Source organism: Podospora pseudopauciseta, assembly GCF_035222475.1.
Source record: "Podospora pseudopauciseta strain CBS 411.78 chromosome 5 map unlocalized CBS411.78m_5, whole genome shotgun sequence".
Taxonomy (NCBI): Eukaryota; Fungi; Ascomycota; class Sordariomycetes; order Sordariales; family Podosporaceae; genus Podospora; species Podospora pseudopauciseta.
The window spans coordinates 477,344-495,233 of record NW_026946665.1 but is presented as its reverse complement, the minus strand read 5'-3'; the positions used below and the strand labels follow the sequence as shown (position 1 = coordinate 495,233).

General features: G+C 52.0%; 6 protein-coding genes across 6 annotated transcripts; 3 read left to right on the top strand and 3 right to left on the bottom strand.

Annotated features, from left to right (window-relative positions):
* Window positions 1-1,889: 1,889 nt before the first annotated feature.
* On the bottom strand, window positions 1,890-3,739 carry QC763_506340 (uncharacterized protein). The gene is made up of 3 exons (XM_062913225.1): window positions 2,449-3,739; window positions 2,284-2,385; window positions 1,890-2,229 (listed from the first exon to the last, which is right to left on the bottom strand). The coding sequence occupies exons 1-3, from the start codon at window positions 3,690-3,692 to the stop codon at window positions 2,166-2,168; spliced, it is 1,410 nt and encodes a 469-aa protein (XP_062764747.1). The 5' UTR covers window positions 3,693-3,739; the 3' UTR covers window positions 1,890-2,165.
* A 1,104-nt stretch (window positions 3,740-4,843) lies between these two features.
* On the top strand, window positions 4,844-9,947 carry QC763_506350 (uncharacterized protein). The gene is made up of 2 exons (XM_062913226.1): window positions 4,844-8,325; window positions 8,392-9,947. The coding sequence occupies exons 1-2, from the start codon at window positions 5,441-5,443 to the stop codon at window positions 9,584-9,586; spliced, it is 4,080 nt and encodes a 1,359-aa protein (XP_062764746.1). The 5' UTR covers window positions 4,844-5,440; the 3' UTR covers window positions 9,587-9,947.
* An 80-nt stretch (window positions 9,948-10,027) lies between these two features.
* Window positions 10,028-12,447, top strand: PTR2_3 (peptide transporter ptr2; the record flags this gene model as incomplete). The annotated part of the gene is made up of 4 exons (XM_062913227.1): window positions 10,028-10,444; window positions 10,513-11,106; window positions 11,167-11,793; window positions 11,852-12,447. The coding sequence occupies exons 1-4, from the start codon at window positions 10,441-10,443 to the stop codon at window positions 12,445-12,447; spliced, it is 1,821 nt and encodes a 606-aa protein (XP_062764745.1). The 5' UTR covers window positions 10,028-10,440.
* A 649-nt stretch (window positions 12,448-13,096) lies between these two features.
* On the top strand, window positions 13,097-14,359 carry QC763_506365 (uncharacterized protein; the record flags this gene model as incomplete). The annotated part of the gene is made up of 1 exon (XM_062913228.1): window positions 13,097-14,359. The coding sequence occupies one exon, from the start codon at window positions 13,097-13,099 to the stop codon at window positions 14,357-14,359; it is 1,263 nt and encodes a 420-aa protein (XP_062764744.1).
* A 466-nt stretch (window positions 14,360-14,825) lies between these two features.
* Window positions 14,826-15,542, bottom strand: QC763_506370 (uncharacterized protein; the record flags this gene model as incomplete). The annotated part of the gene is made up of 1 exon (XM_062913229.1): window positions 14,826-15,542. One exon carries the CDS (start codon window positions 15,540-15,542, stop codon window positions 14,826-14,828), a length of 717 nt encoding a protein of 238 aa, XP_062764743.1.
* A 756-nt stretch (window positions 15,543-16,298) lies between these two features.
* Window positions 16,299-17,873, bottom strand: QC763_506380 (uncharacterized protein; the record flags this gene model as incomplete). The annotated part of the gene is made up of 3 exons (XM_062913230.1): window positions 17,451-17,873; window positions 16,937-17,383; window positions 16,299-16,877 (listed from the first exon to the last, which is right to left on the bottom strand). The coding sequence occupies exons 1-3, from the start codon at window positions 17,469-17,471 to the stop codon at window positions 16,299-16,301; spliced, it is 1,047 nt and encodes a 348-aa protein (XP_062764742.1). The 5' UTR covers window positions 17,472-17,873.
* Between the last annotated feature and the right edge of the window lie 17 nt (window positions 17,874-17,890).

Below are 17,890 nucleotides of genomic sequence, written 5' to 3'. Positions count from 1 at the left end.
AGCAATCGACGACAGGAAGGGTTGGCTCCAGAGGAGAAAGGAAGAGCTGCTGGGGATCACATAGAGGGTGATGTCGATGTTATCTATTGCATTTCTTGTTCAGTTGTTAATTATGTGTCTTGTTAATGTCGACCTAATCCCTCAAATAAAAGCATTCAACCTACAAGCCACTTCATGTCCCTTGGCAAGCAGTTTGGCATGGTAAGACATCTCTTTCTACTTGGCGAAAGTTGGTAAAATTGATTTAGATTTGTAAGGCATGACTCGTTCGGTGGTCGGCATCGTGGCAAATGGGACACCTTCTGAGACGTAGCTGGATAGGTCTTGCTTGTTAGAGATTAAACACAGAGCCAAAGGACGCTGATAGAAAGCTCGTACCTCCCAGTGATGCTACTCTGACACCTGATGATAATTTGGCGAAAACAGCAGCGTTCGGTGTTGGTGGGGACACATGTCCCGGCGCTATGCATGTGATCAATCCGGACGCGCCTGTTTGCCAGTATTCCTGTACGTCAGGCAGTCAGCCTCTTTCTGATTATCCTTGAATCGAATTCCTGCCGGTTTGGCAGGGTACGAGATGCGATGCGATGCATCCGTGAGAAAGAGAACAGAGGTCATTCATGTCCACCTTTGCTAGGAATATCCAACAATTAAATGAAGGCCGACGCAGTGGACGAAAGAACCTAGCACTGCAAAGTAAACACAGAGTATAGTTAACCTTGCTAATTTGCTATGTGAGTGTGGAAGGGCCGAAGGGTTGCTACCTAAGGTACCTTAACACTTCCAAGTGGGTGGGTGCCGAAAAACAAATTCCTCTTATCTTATCCATCTTTCGATCTTGCCACTCCTTAACTCTGACACGTCTCCACTTTCAACTACATTCGCTCCAGCCTTTCGTTGACTAACTTTGGACTGTTCAGCTTGTTCATGCCCCAAGAACAGCTTACTAAATACAATAGAATAGAAAGTTTCTCGCATCCGAGTGACCGGATTCATGAATGTACTTTGCTCAAGAATATGATCATGACCCCAGGAGAGCAATGCGTTGGTACATGGGTTTCATGGGGGTATTCAGGGTGTTAGGAGGTCACTCAGCATATATTAAGCCATCATCCCATCTGTGTCAAATACTCTTAGTTAGGTATCTTAGTCAATCAAGCCTCATAACCACATCTTGCAGCATAGTCGAGATCATGCTTGTCGGGCTCACGAAAGACGTGATATAGTGATGAACCGAGGAAAATGGTATGCCTGGGTGCTGGCAGATCAGCCAGTTACTCCCAAGGTCTTTTTTAATGAGCAGAAAAGACTGGATAGCTTGACACCACCAGACTTTCGTACGCGTTGTTATAGCTCTCCGCAGTCCCTAGCGCTCGCCAGCGCCTTTATCGGTCGTTCCGCAATGAAGCAGGAGCGCTCGGCCACTGGCCTGAGACGCTGGCTCGCCTAGCCAAGCCCCTTAGATTCAAATATGGAGGTTCTTCGGATGTCAACCTCCCGCCTGATTCAGGAGACGAGCCTGACGAACAGTCCCAGACGGAACCGGAGTGACGACTATACACAAAACCCCTTAACCCTGAGGATTGGCACCTGTTCCCAGTGTTACTTTATCGGCACCGACATATTGCTGAACGTGTTTTGACCAGGATTGTGAGAGTTCTCAATTGCATTATTCGAAGCAGAGGATTGATTGCGTTGAATAAAAGAGTAAGAGGTTAATAGGTCCAAGATGGGTCATCTACTCCTCTTCGGTCTAAGGCTGACCAGACTTTCCTTGGCTGGTGTTTACTGTTGCATGACAACCCGGCGCCACTACGGAAGGCCTTACCTTTCAATAATTTCATCTAGCTGCTTGTATCCCAAGTCAGGCATTTTTCGGACTGTCGTGTTGATGGCTTCACGAGGTAGTGAAACCCTGATGTAATCTGTGACAGCAATGCGCAGCAAAGGTTGAAGGGCGATAGCTTGGGATATACATTCATTATTGACTCCTACCAGCTACCACACAACAGCCGGATTTCTCCTCTGCCGAAAGTGTCAGACAAACAGATTAGCCGAGAGTTGGGCGTCTTCAGTTCAGGCAACAGTATGTCCTTTGGACTGCCTTTTTTTCATCAGAAATCACCTTATGCGACTGGCCACCTACTTTCAATCCTGCAGCCGGGTCAAGGCAAACTACCATACGTTGATGTCCAGGCATCGTATGTCGGTTTTAGCATTAACTGCTGTCTGTGGTTCTGTTAGTTGACCCTGAACTCATGGAGATAAAGCTAGCTGACTCACAAATGGCGCCTACGGATTCCAACATTTCCGCCATCGAAGATCGGCAACACCACAGCTGTGTTTAGGAGGTCCGAGAATGGTCGTTGGAGGTCATATGCCGAGCTGAACCCCAAATTTAGCAGCTGTCCTTCACTTCATCGCTGTGACCGATGAAGGAACACTTACATCCCGACTGCATTGATCACATCCGTACAAGCCTTAACAGCCGCCTCACTGCAAAACACCTTGGCCGCCAGAGCCAGCTCCCTCCTGGCATCATAGTCACCCGGTCCATTCTCCATAGCGTGAGCAGCCTTCCATGTCAGTGCTCTCGCAGCTTCAGTCTGTATCTTTACCCCGCTCAACAGATCCGCAAAAGCCTGCCTCTCCAGCAGTGGCACTGCCCCTCCTCTGTTGTCCTCCTTGGCAAATTTTAGCGCAGCATCAAAAGCAGCCCTCATCAAGCCAACCCCCATTGCCCCCACCAAAACAGCGCTCCCATCAAAGGCTCCAAACGCTACCTTTGCTCCCTGTCCGGCCGGACAAAGTACATTTTTCCTCGGAACTCTGACATTAGTATACCTTACGTGAGGTCCCGATACACTCGTATGTCCCGGTGTAGCCACATGTCTCAACACTTCAAAGCTTCCCTCTCCATTCCTATCCAAATCAGCCCTCGTAACCAAAATGATCATCACCTTGTTTTCTGGATCTTGTCCTTCTTCCAACGGAGTAGTAGCATCTCTGCAAACGACACAAGCAAGATCACACCCCTTGAAATCCCAGCCTGCGCAGTTAGTAGCCCACATCTTTTCTCCGTTAATGACCCACTCATCTCCTTCCAGTCGGGCGGTTGTTTGGAAACCTGGCGCGCCCTTTTCAAGGGCATTGGCTACGCCACCTGGTTCGGAAAAAACCAGAGACGCAAGGGGGCTACCTTCACCACTGAGGAAAGGGGCAAGGAATTCTGCGTGCTGAGGTCCAGCAGCGAGGTTGATAGGTGTGAGGCCGAGACCAGTGGCGAAGATGGTGAGGGCGGCGGAGGGTTCGACCGAGTAGCATTCTTCTACTAGGATGGCGGATTCAATGAGGGTGCCGCCAGTGCCTCCATGAGCAGGGGAGATTTGGCCCTTGAGAATCCCCGCAGAAACCGCGGCGGCATAAGTGGGTTGTGTTGATTGGAAGCGTAGAGGGGAGTTGGGTGGGTGTTGAAGATAGGTTTGCCGGGCTGGCATCAGCAAACTGCGGGCCAAAGACCGGGCAGCTTGATAAGTTCCCTCCTGGGAAGCGGACAGGTGGAAGTCAATGGGCATTTTGGGCGAATGTTGCTCACAACGACAAGGAGGGATGCTCTTTGGATTACACAAGAGATAAAAGATGATGAAAGAAATCCATGAAAGATAAATGACAGGGAAAGTAAACTTGGGCATCAAGACCCTTTTGAACCCCGCAGTTGAGGTGGTTCTCTTTCTCGGCCATAACACCACAATGACTTGACCCAAACAAGCGAAACAAACGACAATCACAAACCAACAGCCGAAGACTATGCATGTCAGCACGTCTAGCGTTGCAGTGCATTGGTGGAAAGCCCACCATCACTGGCCGTCGAGGTGATGACTGGCGAAGCAGACAGGGGGCTGAATAAGTGGGACGGCATGATTCGCTGGGATCACTTTGAATTTCAACACTATTTGTCTCAGCTGATTTAGGGAATATCCTTCGAGTTACCTACCCACCACATGAGAGACTTGGTATTTGTGGAGAATCGAGTTATGGAACTGTGAGCGAAAATGTGGTGATATTTCTGAAGATCCAAGACTACTACTACTTCACAATACTGTGTGAAGATAAGGAAAGACTTAAACTTACAAGGCACCCTTTAACATCAGATACATCATCTGGTAGCATAATAAGAGCTCTTGTGATTGTTGAACTGGTTGCTGATAAAACTCTAGGCACAATCTGTTGGCATAACTAGCACATTCACCATTCGTTTGATCTGTTTAACAGCTTCAGCTCACTGTAGGGGCACTTTCTATCACGGCTGTGCGTTGAGATTCTTCCAGCCTTAAGTCAAGATCAGGTCAAAATGAGGAATTAAAACCGACCGGTCTGTAACATCCTTCTCAAGAACCCCTTTCTGCTATTTCTATTCCTTGGTACAAGTAGGGCTGAATACGTAGTTGGCCAGGATCATCAAGAGGAAGCATCTTTTCTTTATGACTTCCATCTGATGTGATTAGCACTAAAGATGTCCTGTCACTACAGCTTCAAGGGACAAGGTTTGTGTTTCACCTGGCTTCGGTCTCTTTATATTGATATCCACTGTTTTTGAGAGCAGAAAATGCCTTTCGAACTTACCCAATGGCTTTCTGTCAACAGGTCATCAGCAGTCGGTTTCTGCAAAGAGATGAACAGCGGTATTCTACCAGTCGTCTTATCGCCAATTAAACTGGGGCACAGCTGAGCTTCTGTCGAGGCTAGAAACTTCTTGCCAATCTATTCAACACCCAGTTGTCAGGCCAGTTGCTCTCGACGTTATCCTTACCATTTGCAACTTCAACTTGGGTTCCCACAAACCAACCAAGTGTTGCCAACTTGTTATTTCCTTACCTACATCCCCGTCGCCCAAAGTCAACAGGTTCGGCCGACTACGAATCAACAGGCAAGAAGTTTGAAAATTGTGCTTCCCAAAACCCGCCCAACTACAAGCATCAACTTCACCACTAGCTCCTGCCCAAGCAAGAGAGCGAAGCGGTTCCAGCTGTTGTCAAATTGTAAGTTGCCTTCTCTTTCCTGTGGAATCACTGAGTAATGACATTCATCACCTCGGCCTTCCTCCTGTACCCTACATCCTGAAAGTTTCTGGAAGCCTGGAAATACCTGAGCACCTGCCTCATCGCCTAATTTTACTTTCTACAAGTCACTTGACGCTGCAAACTTCCCTTTTACCTGCTCCTGCCTGCGATTGCCTGCCATTAGTCGTTTTTGTCGGCATACACTTCTACCACGCTCTTTTCCTCCCAGCCACCACCTCTTCCACAAATCCTTCCCTGCCTCTCTCCTCCGGATCCCCTGCCCCCCCAGCTACAAATCTGAACCCACAGATATTTTCTTTTCACACATTTTTACAATCGATTATCCCTAACCGCTTCACCAGCCGATCGGAACCTCACAGATGGCAAGCAACGCACGCTACCCGCGGAGTAACGCCCGCCGACAAAGTGGAAATGGAAACCGCGGATGGATGTGGCAGAACAAGCCCTCCAACAGCAGCAACAACAGCCGTGATGACGAGGAAGACGATTGCCCCCCTCGACCCAACAACAATAAAACCTATGTCTCGCTCATTTCCGACGACGAAGACGAGGAGGAGGAGGACGGTAAGACCGCTTCCCAGAAAAGAAACGTTAGTTACATCGACACCCCCAACAACAGTCCAGCCACGAAGAGAATTGCTTCCTCGTCTGTTTCCCGGACCGATCGAACTCCCTTCGCTGCTGCCAGCACTGCACTTCCTGCCAGTGGTTTTCGGACGCCTCCTGCCCCGTTTCACCAGAACGACACAGTTACCCAGCTGGCTGCACGGGTACATGAGACGCAAGATGAAAATGAGAAGTTGAGGTTGAGGATGGCTAAATTTGGGATGATCACGGCGGAGAAGGATGCAGAGATAGCCTCGCTCCGCGCGATCATTGAAGAGAACCGGCAAACGGCCGCGAAGAATTCTTCAACTGGTATCGGGCCGGTCCAGCAAAATCCCAATGGGCAGCAGCAAGCTTCGCAAGGACCAGCTAAGCCATGCACCAGCTGCGGTGGTACCGATATGCTCAAGCGAGAGGTCGCCGACTTCACAGTCAATCTCGCCAAGGCGAGGAGCACTGTCGTCCACCAGCACGACGAGATCAAGGAACTTAGGGAGGAAGTCAAGACCAACAAGGCAGCTCTCGCTGAGGAGCGTGCTGCGGCAGCCCAGTACAAGATTAGTATCGACCAGCTTACTCTCAACCTGGAGGCTGAGCAAGCGACTGTCAAGAATCTCCACACCACCCTAGCCGAGAATCAGGTTACCATCGACAATTTGAACCAGCAGCTCGCCGCACAGAGTCAGGAGCTTGCCTCGAAAAACCAAGAGCTGGATACGCAGCGCCAATGGTGCTCTACCCAGGGCACAGAGCTTTCTGAAGCCCGAGCTACCATCGCGGATCTCAAGAGCCAACTCGCCTACAAACAACACGAGCTGGAAGTTGCCCGATCACAATCGGAGGAAGACAAGACCTCCATGGCTGAGCTCAACATTGCCATTGAAGACTTCAAAAAGCAAGTGGCTAACGGCCAGGCGTCCCTCGACAATGCTCGCACCACCCTCTTTGTCAACGGCACAATCATGCAGGATCTGAAAGACCAGGTCGTCGCTACCAGCAAGGGCGACAGCTCTGGAGGCGCAAACAAGGACAAGGACAAGCTTCCGGACCTTGAGGCAGAGTCACTGAGGGTCAGACTTAAAGACTCTGAGCACGAGATTGAGACTCTGAAGCAACGGCTCGACAAGGCTGAGAAGGAGTGCGAGGGGTTCCGGACTAATTACCACAAAAACCAACAAGAAAAGGAGAATTTTGGAAGTAATTTCAAGTCTGTCTGGGAGAAGGAGCATGAGGCCAACACACGTGTCGAAGGTTTGGAGGAGGAACTGGCTCGTCAACAGCGGGAACTTGTTGAGTCTGAGGCTGAGTTGAGACAGCAGCAAGAGAGGGTTGGTGAGTGTGAAGCGAGACTTGAACAACAGAGACAAGCCTTTGATCAAGAAAAGGAAATGATGGAGACCGTGATCGCGAGTCTCGAAGACGAGTTGACCCGCCTCAGGTCTGAAGCAGCACCCGAGATGGAGACACTGAAAGCCACTCTCCAGAGCGTCAATGAGCAGCTTTCTCGCGTTCAGTCGGAGAGAGACGAGGCTGTCAAAGATGCGAATGGGCAAAGAGACATGTACCAACGCCAGGCTGGCAAGCTTGAGTCGTCAAAAAAAGCATCTGACATGTCTCGCGCTTACGTCACATCGCTCAAGAACCAACTCGCCACCAAGGGTGAGCAAGTCGCCCATCTTGAAGAGAAAGTCAAAGATCTCGAAGTTGAACTCGCCGCCTGCCAAAACTGGGCGATTGAGGGCGAGGCGCAGAGGGTGCAAGCGCAGGAGGAGCTTCAGAGGCACAAGGCGCAGGATGACAAGAATCTGGAGACGATCAAGCAGCATGAGGCAACCATTATCCAGCTCGACACAGAAGTGGCTGGTCAGTCACAAACCATACAGACAATGCAAGCTACCATTGCCGAGCTCCAAGCCCAGCTACATCCCGGCAATGGACCCGGCAACCAAGCCGCTATGCAAGCCCATATCGCCCATCTCGAGAGTCGGATCCAGCAGAAAGATATGGAGTTGGCCTCAGCCAAGGAGCAACTCGACCGGCTCTTCAACCAATACAACGACCTCACTCACGAGAGGGCGAAACTGGCGGAGAGTAACAAGACATTGTCCGCGCATATTAACAAGCTAGGCGCGGAAAGGGACCAGGTGTTGCATACTCTCGAAGCAACCAAGGCCGCGCTGCTTCAGGCTGAAGACGACGCCGACTTTTTCAGAAGACGGGAGAAGGCTCTTGAGGAAGGGGGCGACCCGGAATTTGCGCACATGGAGAGCGAATGGGCGCCTAAACTTAGGGATGCCAAGGCTCAACATGAGGAGGCGTCCAGGGAGTTGGAGAGATGTCGGCAGAAGGTTGAGGAGTTGCAGATACAGTTACAGACTGTCTCTCGGCAAAAGAACGAGACACTCCAGCAACTGGAATCCAGCAGAGGGCAGTTGGCTAAGTTTCAGCTCACCGTGGAAGACCTGAACAGCCAGTTGTCCAAGGCAGCGGAGGGCTGCATGGACCCAGCCGTGTTGTCCAGCTTAATGGAAACGGGGAGCACGATCGACCCAGTGGTCAAAGACATGCTGCAAAAGGCCAGAGAGATCCAGTCCGCTGGTGACATCCCCAGAAAAGATGGAAATGGAGTTTCTTCCATGTTTGTTGACCCTCTCCTTTGTCTCTTTGGTTTGTATTTATTCTTTGCTAACTTCCTCTGCTCCAGGGAACCCACTGCACATGTGGCCATAGTCCTCCCCATGGCCCTCCGAGCTGAGCCGTTTCCAGATTGCAAACTCAAGTCTCTGAAGAAAGAAGGCCTCTACAAGATGATTAGAGACCTAGAAGCAGAGCACGAGAGGATTGATGACGCGATCCGGGCTCTCATCATGCGTGTCAGGGCTGAAAAGATCAAAACGGCGGCGCTGGAGAAGGAGGTGAGGGTGTGGAAGGCAATCTCAACGACAAAGGACATGCTGATTGACCAAGCTACGGCACGGCTTCTTGGTTCCCCTCATGGAGCGGAGATCAAGGACCATGCCGACATTGGCTTCGACCTCGACTTTAACGAGCGGTCCCCGAAACCGGAACTCGACGTAGAAATGATTGATGTCATGCCTCCTCGAAAGTCGTTGGTGATGACATTTGGCCCAACCCGGAAGGGGTACCAGTGCTGGAAGGGCGACGACCTCCCTGGCTACGATCGTTTGGACGTCGACGCCAGCAAACAGGACCGGCTCGGATACCTGACCGGCAAGGGGAAAAGCATCTTCAAGTACCTCGAAGATCGTGGTTGCCCTCTGCATCCAGAGGTTCCTGGTCCGTCTCCTGGACCTATAATGGTCTCGGCTCCCCATTCTGAGGCCAGCATGGACATTGACGACGAAGAAACAGGTTCGCGCTACACCGCCAGTGAGATAGCCTCCTCTCCGCTCCGACCATTGGCACCTTCGTTGCGTTCGTCAAGCTCTCACCCCTCCCCAGCTTCGCTACCACCTGTGGAATTGGGCGTTGCTCGCCGCGGTGGTGCTTCCTCCATCCATTATGAGCCACCAAGCACCCCGAGCAACACCCAATCCTACACCAGCGCAGTGTACCCTGCCCCGACCTCTACTCCATCCCATCGAGGGTTTCCAAGAGGGAGATACACCGCCAGCAGGTTCAGACCATCCTCCGCTCCGGCGTTCGCCGGACCAAGCTATCCTCCCCGTCGCACGTCTGCGCCCACTAGTACTCCTCAGAGTTGGGCTGCTGGTGATTTTGTCGAGCAAGACGACATCGATATGGAGGTCTTGGGGTCGGGTTTTACCATGGAGAGTATCGAACAGCCCGAGGAGCTAAAGCCAGAGCCTCCAACGAACAAGGGGAAAGGGAAGGAGAGGGCGGGGTCCGGACCGGCAGAGGGGTACGGGGTTGATTAACTTGGTCTTTTCAGGGCCTTTATCCTCTCCACGCTTAGAAAACGGAGATTTTCTGCTATCTTTCATCGCTTTGGAACAAAACCAGGACGGGAAAAAGGGGGAACATGCATCAATTTCAGGCGTTATTTTTCTGGTGGCTTTGTACTTTTATTTAGCATTGTATTAGCGGCACGGTGCCGCAGGATGGTACCCATTTCTTCTGCATGGGAACGGAGTCTGGGGTGGCAAAGGGAGTTTTCTTGTAGTTCTATGATGATACCGGGGGAATGTAAATGCGGGAAGGATGCAGTATCGTTGCGGTTATTACTGGAGGTTGGAGTATAGGTTTGTAGCAGATATATGGACACGTATATTGAGAACCATGCTGTTTGTGAATCTCTGCCTATCTCTTCTGACCGGAGGACAGGCGTATCGGAAATCCCCAAGTTCCACTTCCTCAATCTCCACATGAAATCTGACGCTTATCTACCTAGACGGGCTGAATGAATCAGTCATGTCGCAATCGATGGCCAAACCTTAGATAAGGCCAAGGAAGACAGGAATCGCACTTTCCTGAGAGTTGATATGACCCCGCTGCTGTCTGTTGTTGTTGACTTGTGGAAGGTGCAACCTGTACCTACCCACCTCTTCAAGGCCGACACAGCAGGAGCAAGACACGAAGAAGCGTCTCACCGGACCACAGAAAAACGTGCGCCTTCCTATCTGCTCAAGTCGTCTTAACTCGAGGCAGGAACCTGTCCTGACAAGCCCCAATCCCTCCGCCCAAACAACACTCGCACCTTCTCGGCCGAACTCGTCCTCCGCTTCCATATTCGCCAAACAAACAAAGGGGATAATCGATACCGACAAGCAGAATGGGTATGTTATTCACTATTTTCTATTCCTGTATTTCACAAGGGAAATAAAACTGACAGCCAACCCAACAGCGGATAGCGCCACGACAGCTGCCACCTGTATGGCCCCGGTCCGAGACGTACACAAGAAGTCAACCGGGATCACAACAATCCCCAAATATGAGCCCTCTTCGGAACAGGTCAGAGAGACGGTCAACGGCCTGGTGCTGCCCACCGAGGAGGAGAAGCGGACCTTGCGTCGCGTTGCCGGGAAGATGCCCAACACCTGCTACCTGCTCTGCGCTGTCGAATTCGCCGAACGCGCCTCTTACTACGGCTGCAATCAAGTCTACAAGAACTTCATCCGCGCGCCTCTTCCCCCTGATGGAAACGGCACTGGTGCCACGGCCCCTGGTTCGCTGTACACCGCCGGTGCGCTTGGTCAGGGTTCTGTTGTTGCCAGTGCCATGACCGAGGCCTTCAAGATGATGGCCTACACTCTGCCGGTGCTGTTCGGTTGGATGGCCGATGCCAAGTATGGCCGGTTCAAGATGGTTTGCTGGGGCGTGGGCATCTGCGGTGTCGCCCATGTCATGATGGTTTTGTCCTCACTCCCACCTGTTCTCATGGCGGGCAAGGCTATGGTCCCGTTTGCCCTGTCTTTGTACATGTTGGCCATCGGAGCTGGTGAGTACAGATAGGTAACCAATCGAGTACACGTTTGCCCCCTCACTGACACCCTTCTAGCCCAGTTCAAACCCAACATCTCCCCAATGGTCATGGATCAAAGTCCACACAAGGTCGCACATGTGATTGAGCAGAACGGCGAGAGGGTCATCGTGGACCCCGAGGCTTCTATTAACAGCGTCATGCTGTGGTTCTATCTCCTGATCAATATTGGTGCTTGCTTCGGTGTTCCGACCACCTACCTCGCCAAGCTGGTCGGTTACTGGGCTGCGTACTTGATTCCCACAATCTTGTACCTGATGCTTCCCCCGCTCCTGTGGTACCTTAACCCCAGGCTCATCAAGCAACAGGCCGGCGGTTCGGATCTAGGCAACGTGTTCAAGGTCTTGGCCGACTGCCTTCGCCATGGTGGTATCACCAGCATCGGGCGTAGCGGGTTCTGGAACCAGGGCAAGCCAAGTGTGCGTCTTGCTGCTGGCAGCACAAAGCATTATGGGTATGACGACAACTTCGTGGACGACGTCCGTCGAACATTCCAGGCCTGCGGTATCTTTGCCTTTACGCCCATATACTACATCAACGGTAGTGGCATTGGCGCCGCAGCCAATGCCTTGTCTGCCAGTCTGGATACTAAGGGTCTTCCCAATGATCTGCTGGACAATCTCAATTCCATTAGTATTGTAATCAGTAAGTGTCGCCCTGCTTGCCATGAGCAAGTATCACGCCTTCTAATACAAGCCTGCAGTGGTGCCGGTGATGAATCATCTCGTCTATCCCTTCCTGCAAAAGCGCGGAATTTCATGGGGGCCTATCAGCCGCATGACGTTTGGTTTCGCTCTCTGCACCGTGGGATCATCGGGCTTCGCCATCCTCCAGTATTACGCCTACAAGACATCGCCGTGCGGGTTCAACGCCACGACATGCGCAGACATTCTCCCTGAGGGCTCGGTAACAGTCTCCCAGGTCTCATACCTGTGGTATTCCATCCCTGTCATCGTGAACGCCATCTCGGAGATCTTTGTCAATGTCACGTCGTATGGCATTGCGTACAGCCGGTCGCCCAAGAACATGAAGGGTCTCGTTTCGAGTCTCAACCTGATGATGGTTGGCGTGTCGGCAGCTGTTGGGTTGGCGTCTGCACCTGCAATCAAGGACCCGAACCTGATTTGGGTGTTTGCTGGTCCGACCATGATTGGGGCTGTGATGACGGTGCTTTTCTACTTTACCTTTCACCACATTGACAAGGAGGAGTTTGTGCTCAGCACGGGGGGTGAGCTGGATGGTCTGGATGCCGAGGGGAAGCAGGGGACTGGTGTGTTTGGTGAGAAGGACAGGGTTTGAGGAATGGTTGAAGCATTTCTTGGCTCCACGAATTCACGCAAAGGCTGTAAGGCAGCTATCATGACTGATGTCAAGGGTTGGTTTTCTTTGCTGAATGAGGCGTTGCTTTATTGTATGAGGCCATTTCTGTTTGTATACTAGCAAGGTTGGGTTGTTGGAGTTTGTCTGGTGGATTACTTGCCTGAGTTTGGGCGTTTTTGTATTTGGCTGAGAGTTATGCCGCCAGTGTTTTTGCAAAGTACACGTCTCTTTTACTCGATGTGGTGATTGTTATCTAAGTTTGTTGCGAAATGTCGCCCACCAGATTTTGTGTTTTGCGGCGGTGGAGGGTTGTGGGTGGCGCCGTCTCGTGTGAAATGAACTCAAATCCAGGCACAGTACAAAGTTTTAAACAGAGCCAAAAATCGGTTTAAATTCCCTTTGACTTCCAGTTCCCGTTCATTTCTTCATAATCCCTCTTTTGGAACTGTTGCAGCAATCGCATTTGGCGGTTTTTGAACCCTGAAAAACTTTTTGCTGCAAAGGTTCCACAGTCAACCTCGTCTCTTTCACATCACCGCCCATCAACACAAACACCCGCGCAGCATATCACCAAGAACTGCGGTCGATACAAACAATCTTTTACCATTTCTTTCAGCGACCAAGAATCATGACCACAACCGAACAAGCCGCCGAAATGACACCCCCACCCTCTTCTCCCTCGCCAACAACAACCCCAACCCCAACCCTCTTCACCCTCGCCCCAGAACTCCTCCTTCACATCCTAGAAGCCATCCCCTCAGCAGCAACCCTCTCCAACTTCCTCCGGGCCTGCCCCCAAGCCTGGCGCGTCTACGCCAAACACTCACAGCTCTTGCTCCTCCGGCTCGCACGCTACCGCTACGGTAATCCCACTCTCACAGCAGATGAGATTATTGCCTATCGAGCCCCGTTCGACATGCCGTTTATGCAGCGGATTACCAACGCGAACAGGTTGACCGTCTTGACGGATTGCCCCGGGAGTTTGGACCACAGTCGATGTCAACAGGTTTATTTGCTCATGGGGGGTAGACAAAAGGAGGAGTGGGTGCAGTTGCCTAGGTGGGCGGAATTTGTGGAGCGGTGGGGGAGGGCTTGGGAGGGGAGGGAGGAGAGGAGGGTGGGACGGTTGACTGTGAAGAGAGTGAGGTTTTATGGGGAGATGGTGAGGTTTGTGGCTGGGTGGGAGAGGTGGATGGCGTTGGGGGGACAGAGGGGGAGGGGGAAGGTTATGGAACGGGAGACGGAGATGCAGTGTTTGGAGGAGCATGAGGAGTTTTGGAGTCAGAGAGGGAGGGGGAGGCGGAGGAGAGAGTTGGAGTGGGCGGTTACTGTGCAGAGGAGACAGGAGATGCTGCCGTTTTGGGGAGGGGGAGGGGCGCAAAAGAAGGGGAGGGGGAATAGCAGGGTGAAAAGGGAGGAGAAGCCGGTTGTGAAAGCTACCGTGAAGAAAGAGAGGAAGAGGAAGGTTAAAGAGGAGATGGAGAGTGGGGGGAATAAGAGGGTGAAGGTGGAGGAGGGAGTGGCGGCTGGTCGGTCTGTTCAGTGGAATGGACATGGGCAAGATGTGATCGAGCCGGACTCGGAGGATGAGCCCATGATCATGCGATCAGCGAGGGTCAAACCACTGACCATGGCTTCAGCCAGACTCGAGCCATATTCAGAGGACGAACCACTGGCACTGCATTCAGTCAGAATCAAGCCAGACCCAGAGGACGAAGAGGATCAATCCCCGGTCATACCTTCACCCAGAATCAAGCCCGACCCAGACGATGAGCCCGTGGCCCTGAGTTCAATTAGGATCAAGCCAGACCTGGAAGATGAGCCCACGCCTATGTCCCGTCCACAAAAAAATCCGCTCCCGATGTTCAAGTTGGAGGAGGATGACTGGTAGTGCCATCAATTTTTCCCCTTTTGCCACGACAACAGTGGCGGATGTGGGCAAACATTCTTTCTATCCGATACCCCAATTGATGATACATTGTTCGAAGCTGTCCTGCACCACAGTTCATGTTTTTAGACAACTAAATCTAGACTTAGAGACAACCTAGTGGAGTTGTGAGCCTTGCCTTGACCAGTTGATAGCTCTTTTGCAAGACATATGAAACCTCACACGGGGCATTAAGAAATCAAAGCATAGAAAGAAGCACTTAAATCGTGCCTTGATTTTACACTTTTGATTGTGACAATATACGACCCATCACTTCCTTTAACTTGCCTGAAATACATCCGGTGACACATATCCTAGTAGGGCATATCATACCTACTTTCAACTTCGACACAAAGATGGGTGAGAGTGAACCGAACTGCTAAACACCTTCAAGCTATTGAACGAAGCATCTCCTGATTTACGTCACCTCTCAAGCCTTCGGTGCATCCGTCAAAGGCACATACCTAACCCCAAACAACTTCCTCTTTTTCACCTCCCCCTTCTCATCCTTATCCACACACCAAATATGCTGTCCCCACCCCTGCGGATCATCCTCATCATCCACAGGAATAAACATCCTCCCCGGACTAGCCAACTGCTCCAGCAACTCCTCGTGCACCTTCACCGCCGCCGCGCCCACATGAATCGCATCCCAACTCTTCCTCCCCTCTTCCTGCTCATCCCTCCACCCCTTCCTCCCATCCCCAACCCTAAACCTAACCCTCCCCCCCTCAATCAACTCCCTCCCCTCCCTCGACTTCTTCATATTCCTCTCCCCTAGCTCCTTTAACGGCTCAATATGCTCCACCCCCACCACCCTCCCCCTCTCCCCCACCAGCTCGGCAAGCACATGAGTCAAATAACCCGATCCGCTCCCTATATCTAGCACCCTCGGCGCCGGCCTCTCCTCGCCCGGCATTATAAACGGCAGCAAGTGTTCCACCGCAGAGGCGTGCATGTGCGGCGCTGAAATAGTGGCGTGGTGCCCTATAGGCTGAGGACAGTCTTCATATGGGGACCTGGGAGCATAATGCGCGCGGTCAACTTTTAAAAAAGCGGATTTCACCTCGGGGTGGGTGATCATCTCGTTGCGCCAGAGGTTCTCGACCAGCTCGCTGTTGGAGGTGCCCGAGCTGCGCCAGGCCATGGTGTCGAATTTGGTGGGCGTGAAAGTCGAGTAGGGTTGGAAGTGCGGTGGGTGACGGGATTGGTACTCGTAGATCAAGAGTGCTGACCCAAAGGGCGGGAGGGAGGAGAGGAGCGCGAGGCGGGACGTGAGGAGGGCTTTGCGTAGGGTGGCCACGGCAGCTGAGCTTTTTGAAGTTGTGGAGTTTGATTCTGCAAAAAGATGTTAGGAGTGGGTGATGATGTTGGTCAGCGGATGGCACTCACAGGTTGGATTTGAGAGCGTGGTTGATGATGAGGCGGACTGTTTTAGGAAATCCTAGAAATATTTATGGGGATGAGAGAAACGGAAATGAAAAAAACAAACGATACTGTCGGCTGCAGAAATCTCACGCAAACACAACAAAGCTGATGGTCAGTTGACGACATGTGATGTAATGGTAATACATCCAACCACGGTGGTGATGAGCAGCCCCGCATTCACCCCGCCCTCGACATCCCGCCGCTCAGTCCCGCGGCTGGAATGCAGGAGGGGGCTCGTCACGAGTGTAAACAATATCTTGAGCATAACATGTACTCGATATATTTAGAAATGTTTCACTGTCGAGTCTGTCTGTAGCTAAACCCGGCGGCGTACAAAGTCACTGAAATGCAAGCGCCGTGTTCTTGTTGTGCTGGGGTCAATAAAATGCCCATAATGCCAGCTTGAGAATGCAGATATTACAAACGAAACCGAGAGGCAGTAATGATGAGTGGTATAAAACAAGGGGAAAAAAGACTACACAACGGTGTCGGGACGCTCGCCCGTGGCAATAACAGGAATACCGAGACCCCGGTCAGGGCTCTGAAGCACAAGCTGCTCATGTCTCCTCGCCTTCAAGTAGTCGCTGACAGCACGAATGAGAACAAACCAACCGATAATCATCATGAGGTACGACACCCAATCGGCGCCTGTAAAATCGTCTACACCACCGCCGTTCTGATCTTGCACATTATCGGGGTCAAAGTCATGCGCGTTCGGGTCCACAGGGTTGATGAATCCGCTGTCAGCAGTCGGGTCATCATCATACCTGCCTCCAGATGGTGGTGCGCTCTGCATCATGAAGCCGTACTGAATGAGTTGGATGCCCAAGCCGGCCTTCGCTCCGTTTTTGGCCGCGTGAGTGGTGTGTAGAAGGTAGCAGAGCAGGAAACCGACGAGAAGGGTCATCGAGATGAATCCGTTCCACAAGAAGCTGAAGATCGAACCGACAGGCATTCCGTCGATAAACACGTCGTCAAAGCCGCCCAGCCCTGGGGCGAGGACTGTCGTTTCCCAGTAAGGGGGCGCAGAATCAGCTGCTGCCTGTTCGTAGGACTGTCTCAAGGTCAGTACCACTGTCTACCATCATCCTCGCGTAGCCACCGGGAACATACAGGTGGAAGTTCTTCCTTCTCTGGTTCTCCCCTCTCTGGCTTGGCCGCCAAGTTCGAAAAGACACCATCCGACTGGATTCCGCCGCCGTACACCCTCGTCGTTGTTGGTGCCTGCCCAACTGGCCTCGACGGTTGCGAAGCCTGTGCACTCGTCTGTGCCGTCGTCGCCGTCGTCGCTGGTGTTATGGAGGCTGCGTCGGTCGCACTTGGTGTTGTATTGTCGCGCACCAGCCTCTGCCGATCATCCGGCTCGTCATCCCAGGCATCCTCATCGTCGCTTCCAAATGCGTCGTCAAGATCCTGGTTCTGGCGGTTGCCGTTGTCTCTGCCGATTATTGACGATGCTCTCGAGTGAAAAGATGGTGGTGGCGAGTTTGGGATAGGATATGTCGGCCTTGACGCATTGGAGACAGGTGTGTGGTGATCTTCTTCGTCGCGGGTGTTCACCTGTGCAAAAGGTTAGTCCTCCATGTTGCCAGACATCAGAAACATCCACCGTTGGAAACAAACATACCCGCTCGTACCGACTCGTCATGGTGGGCGTCGTAAGTCGATGTGGTTGTGGTTAATCTTTGTTGAGAGGTGATCGGATCGCCCCCCTCTTTGATGTCAGAGATGTGCTAGGAAACAGAACGAGTGGCGCAGAAAGTTGGAAGGGTTCGTCGATCGGAGGTAAAAGGTCGGTAGTGGAAACAGACGTGTGGAAACGGCAAGGTAAGGAAGTGGTTTGAACACAAAAGGCGAACAAGGTTTGAAGGGAAAACGGTAGGCAGAGAGAGAGAAGCAAAGAAAAGAGCGCGCGTGGCTCCGTCAGGGAGTCGTTGATTTGATGAGGAATCAGGTTGGTTGGAGAGGGTGCAGCAGTGCGACAGTGCTGTGGAATAGCGCCCGGCCTGGCTGACCAAGAGCGCTTTGCGTGGTGCCAAGCGGCTGCCTCCTGACTCCACATGTTCC

Excerpts from the sequence above, each read along its gene's own strand:
- QC763_506340 (XM_062913225.1), bottom strand. The coding sequence starts at position 3,692 with ATGCCCAAGTTTACTTTCCCTGTCATTTATCTTTCATGGATTTCTTTC. Across the intron at positions 2,386-2,448 it reads GTGATCAATGCAGTCGGGAT|CTCGGCATATGACCTCCAAC; the intron begins GTAAGTGTTCCT and ends TTTGGGGTTCAG. Across the intron at positions 2,230-2,283 it reads GGAATCCGTAGGCGCCATTT|ACAGCAGTTAATGCTAAAAC; the intron begins GTGAGTCAGCTA and ends ACAGAACCACAG.
- QC763_506350 (XM_062913226.1), top strand. The coding sequence starts at position 5,441 with ATGGCAAGCAACGCACGCTACCCGCGGAGTAACGCCCGCCGACAAAGT. Across the intron at positions 8,326-8,391 it reads GGAAATGGAGTTTCTTCCAT|GGAACCCACTGCACATGTGG; the intron begins GTTTGTTGACCC and ends CCTCTGCTCCAG.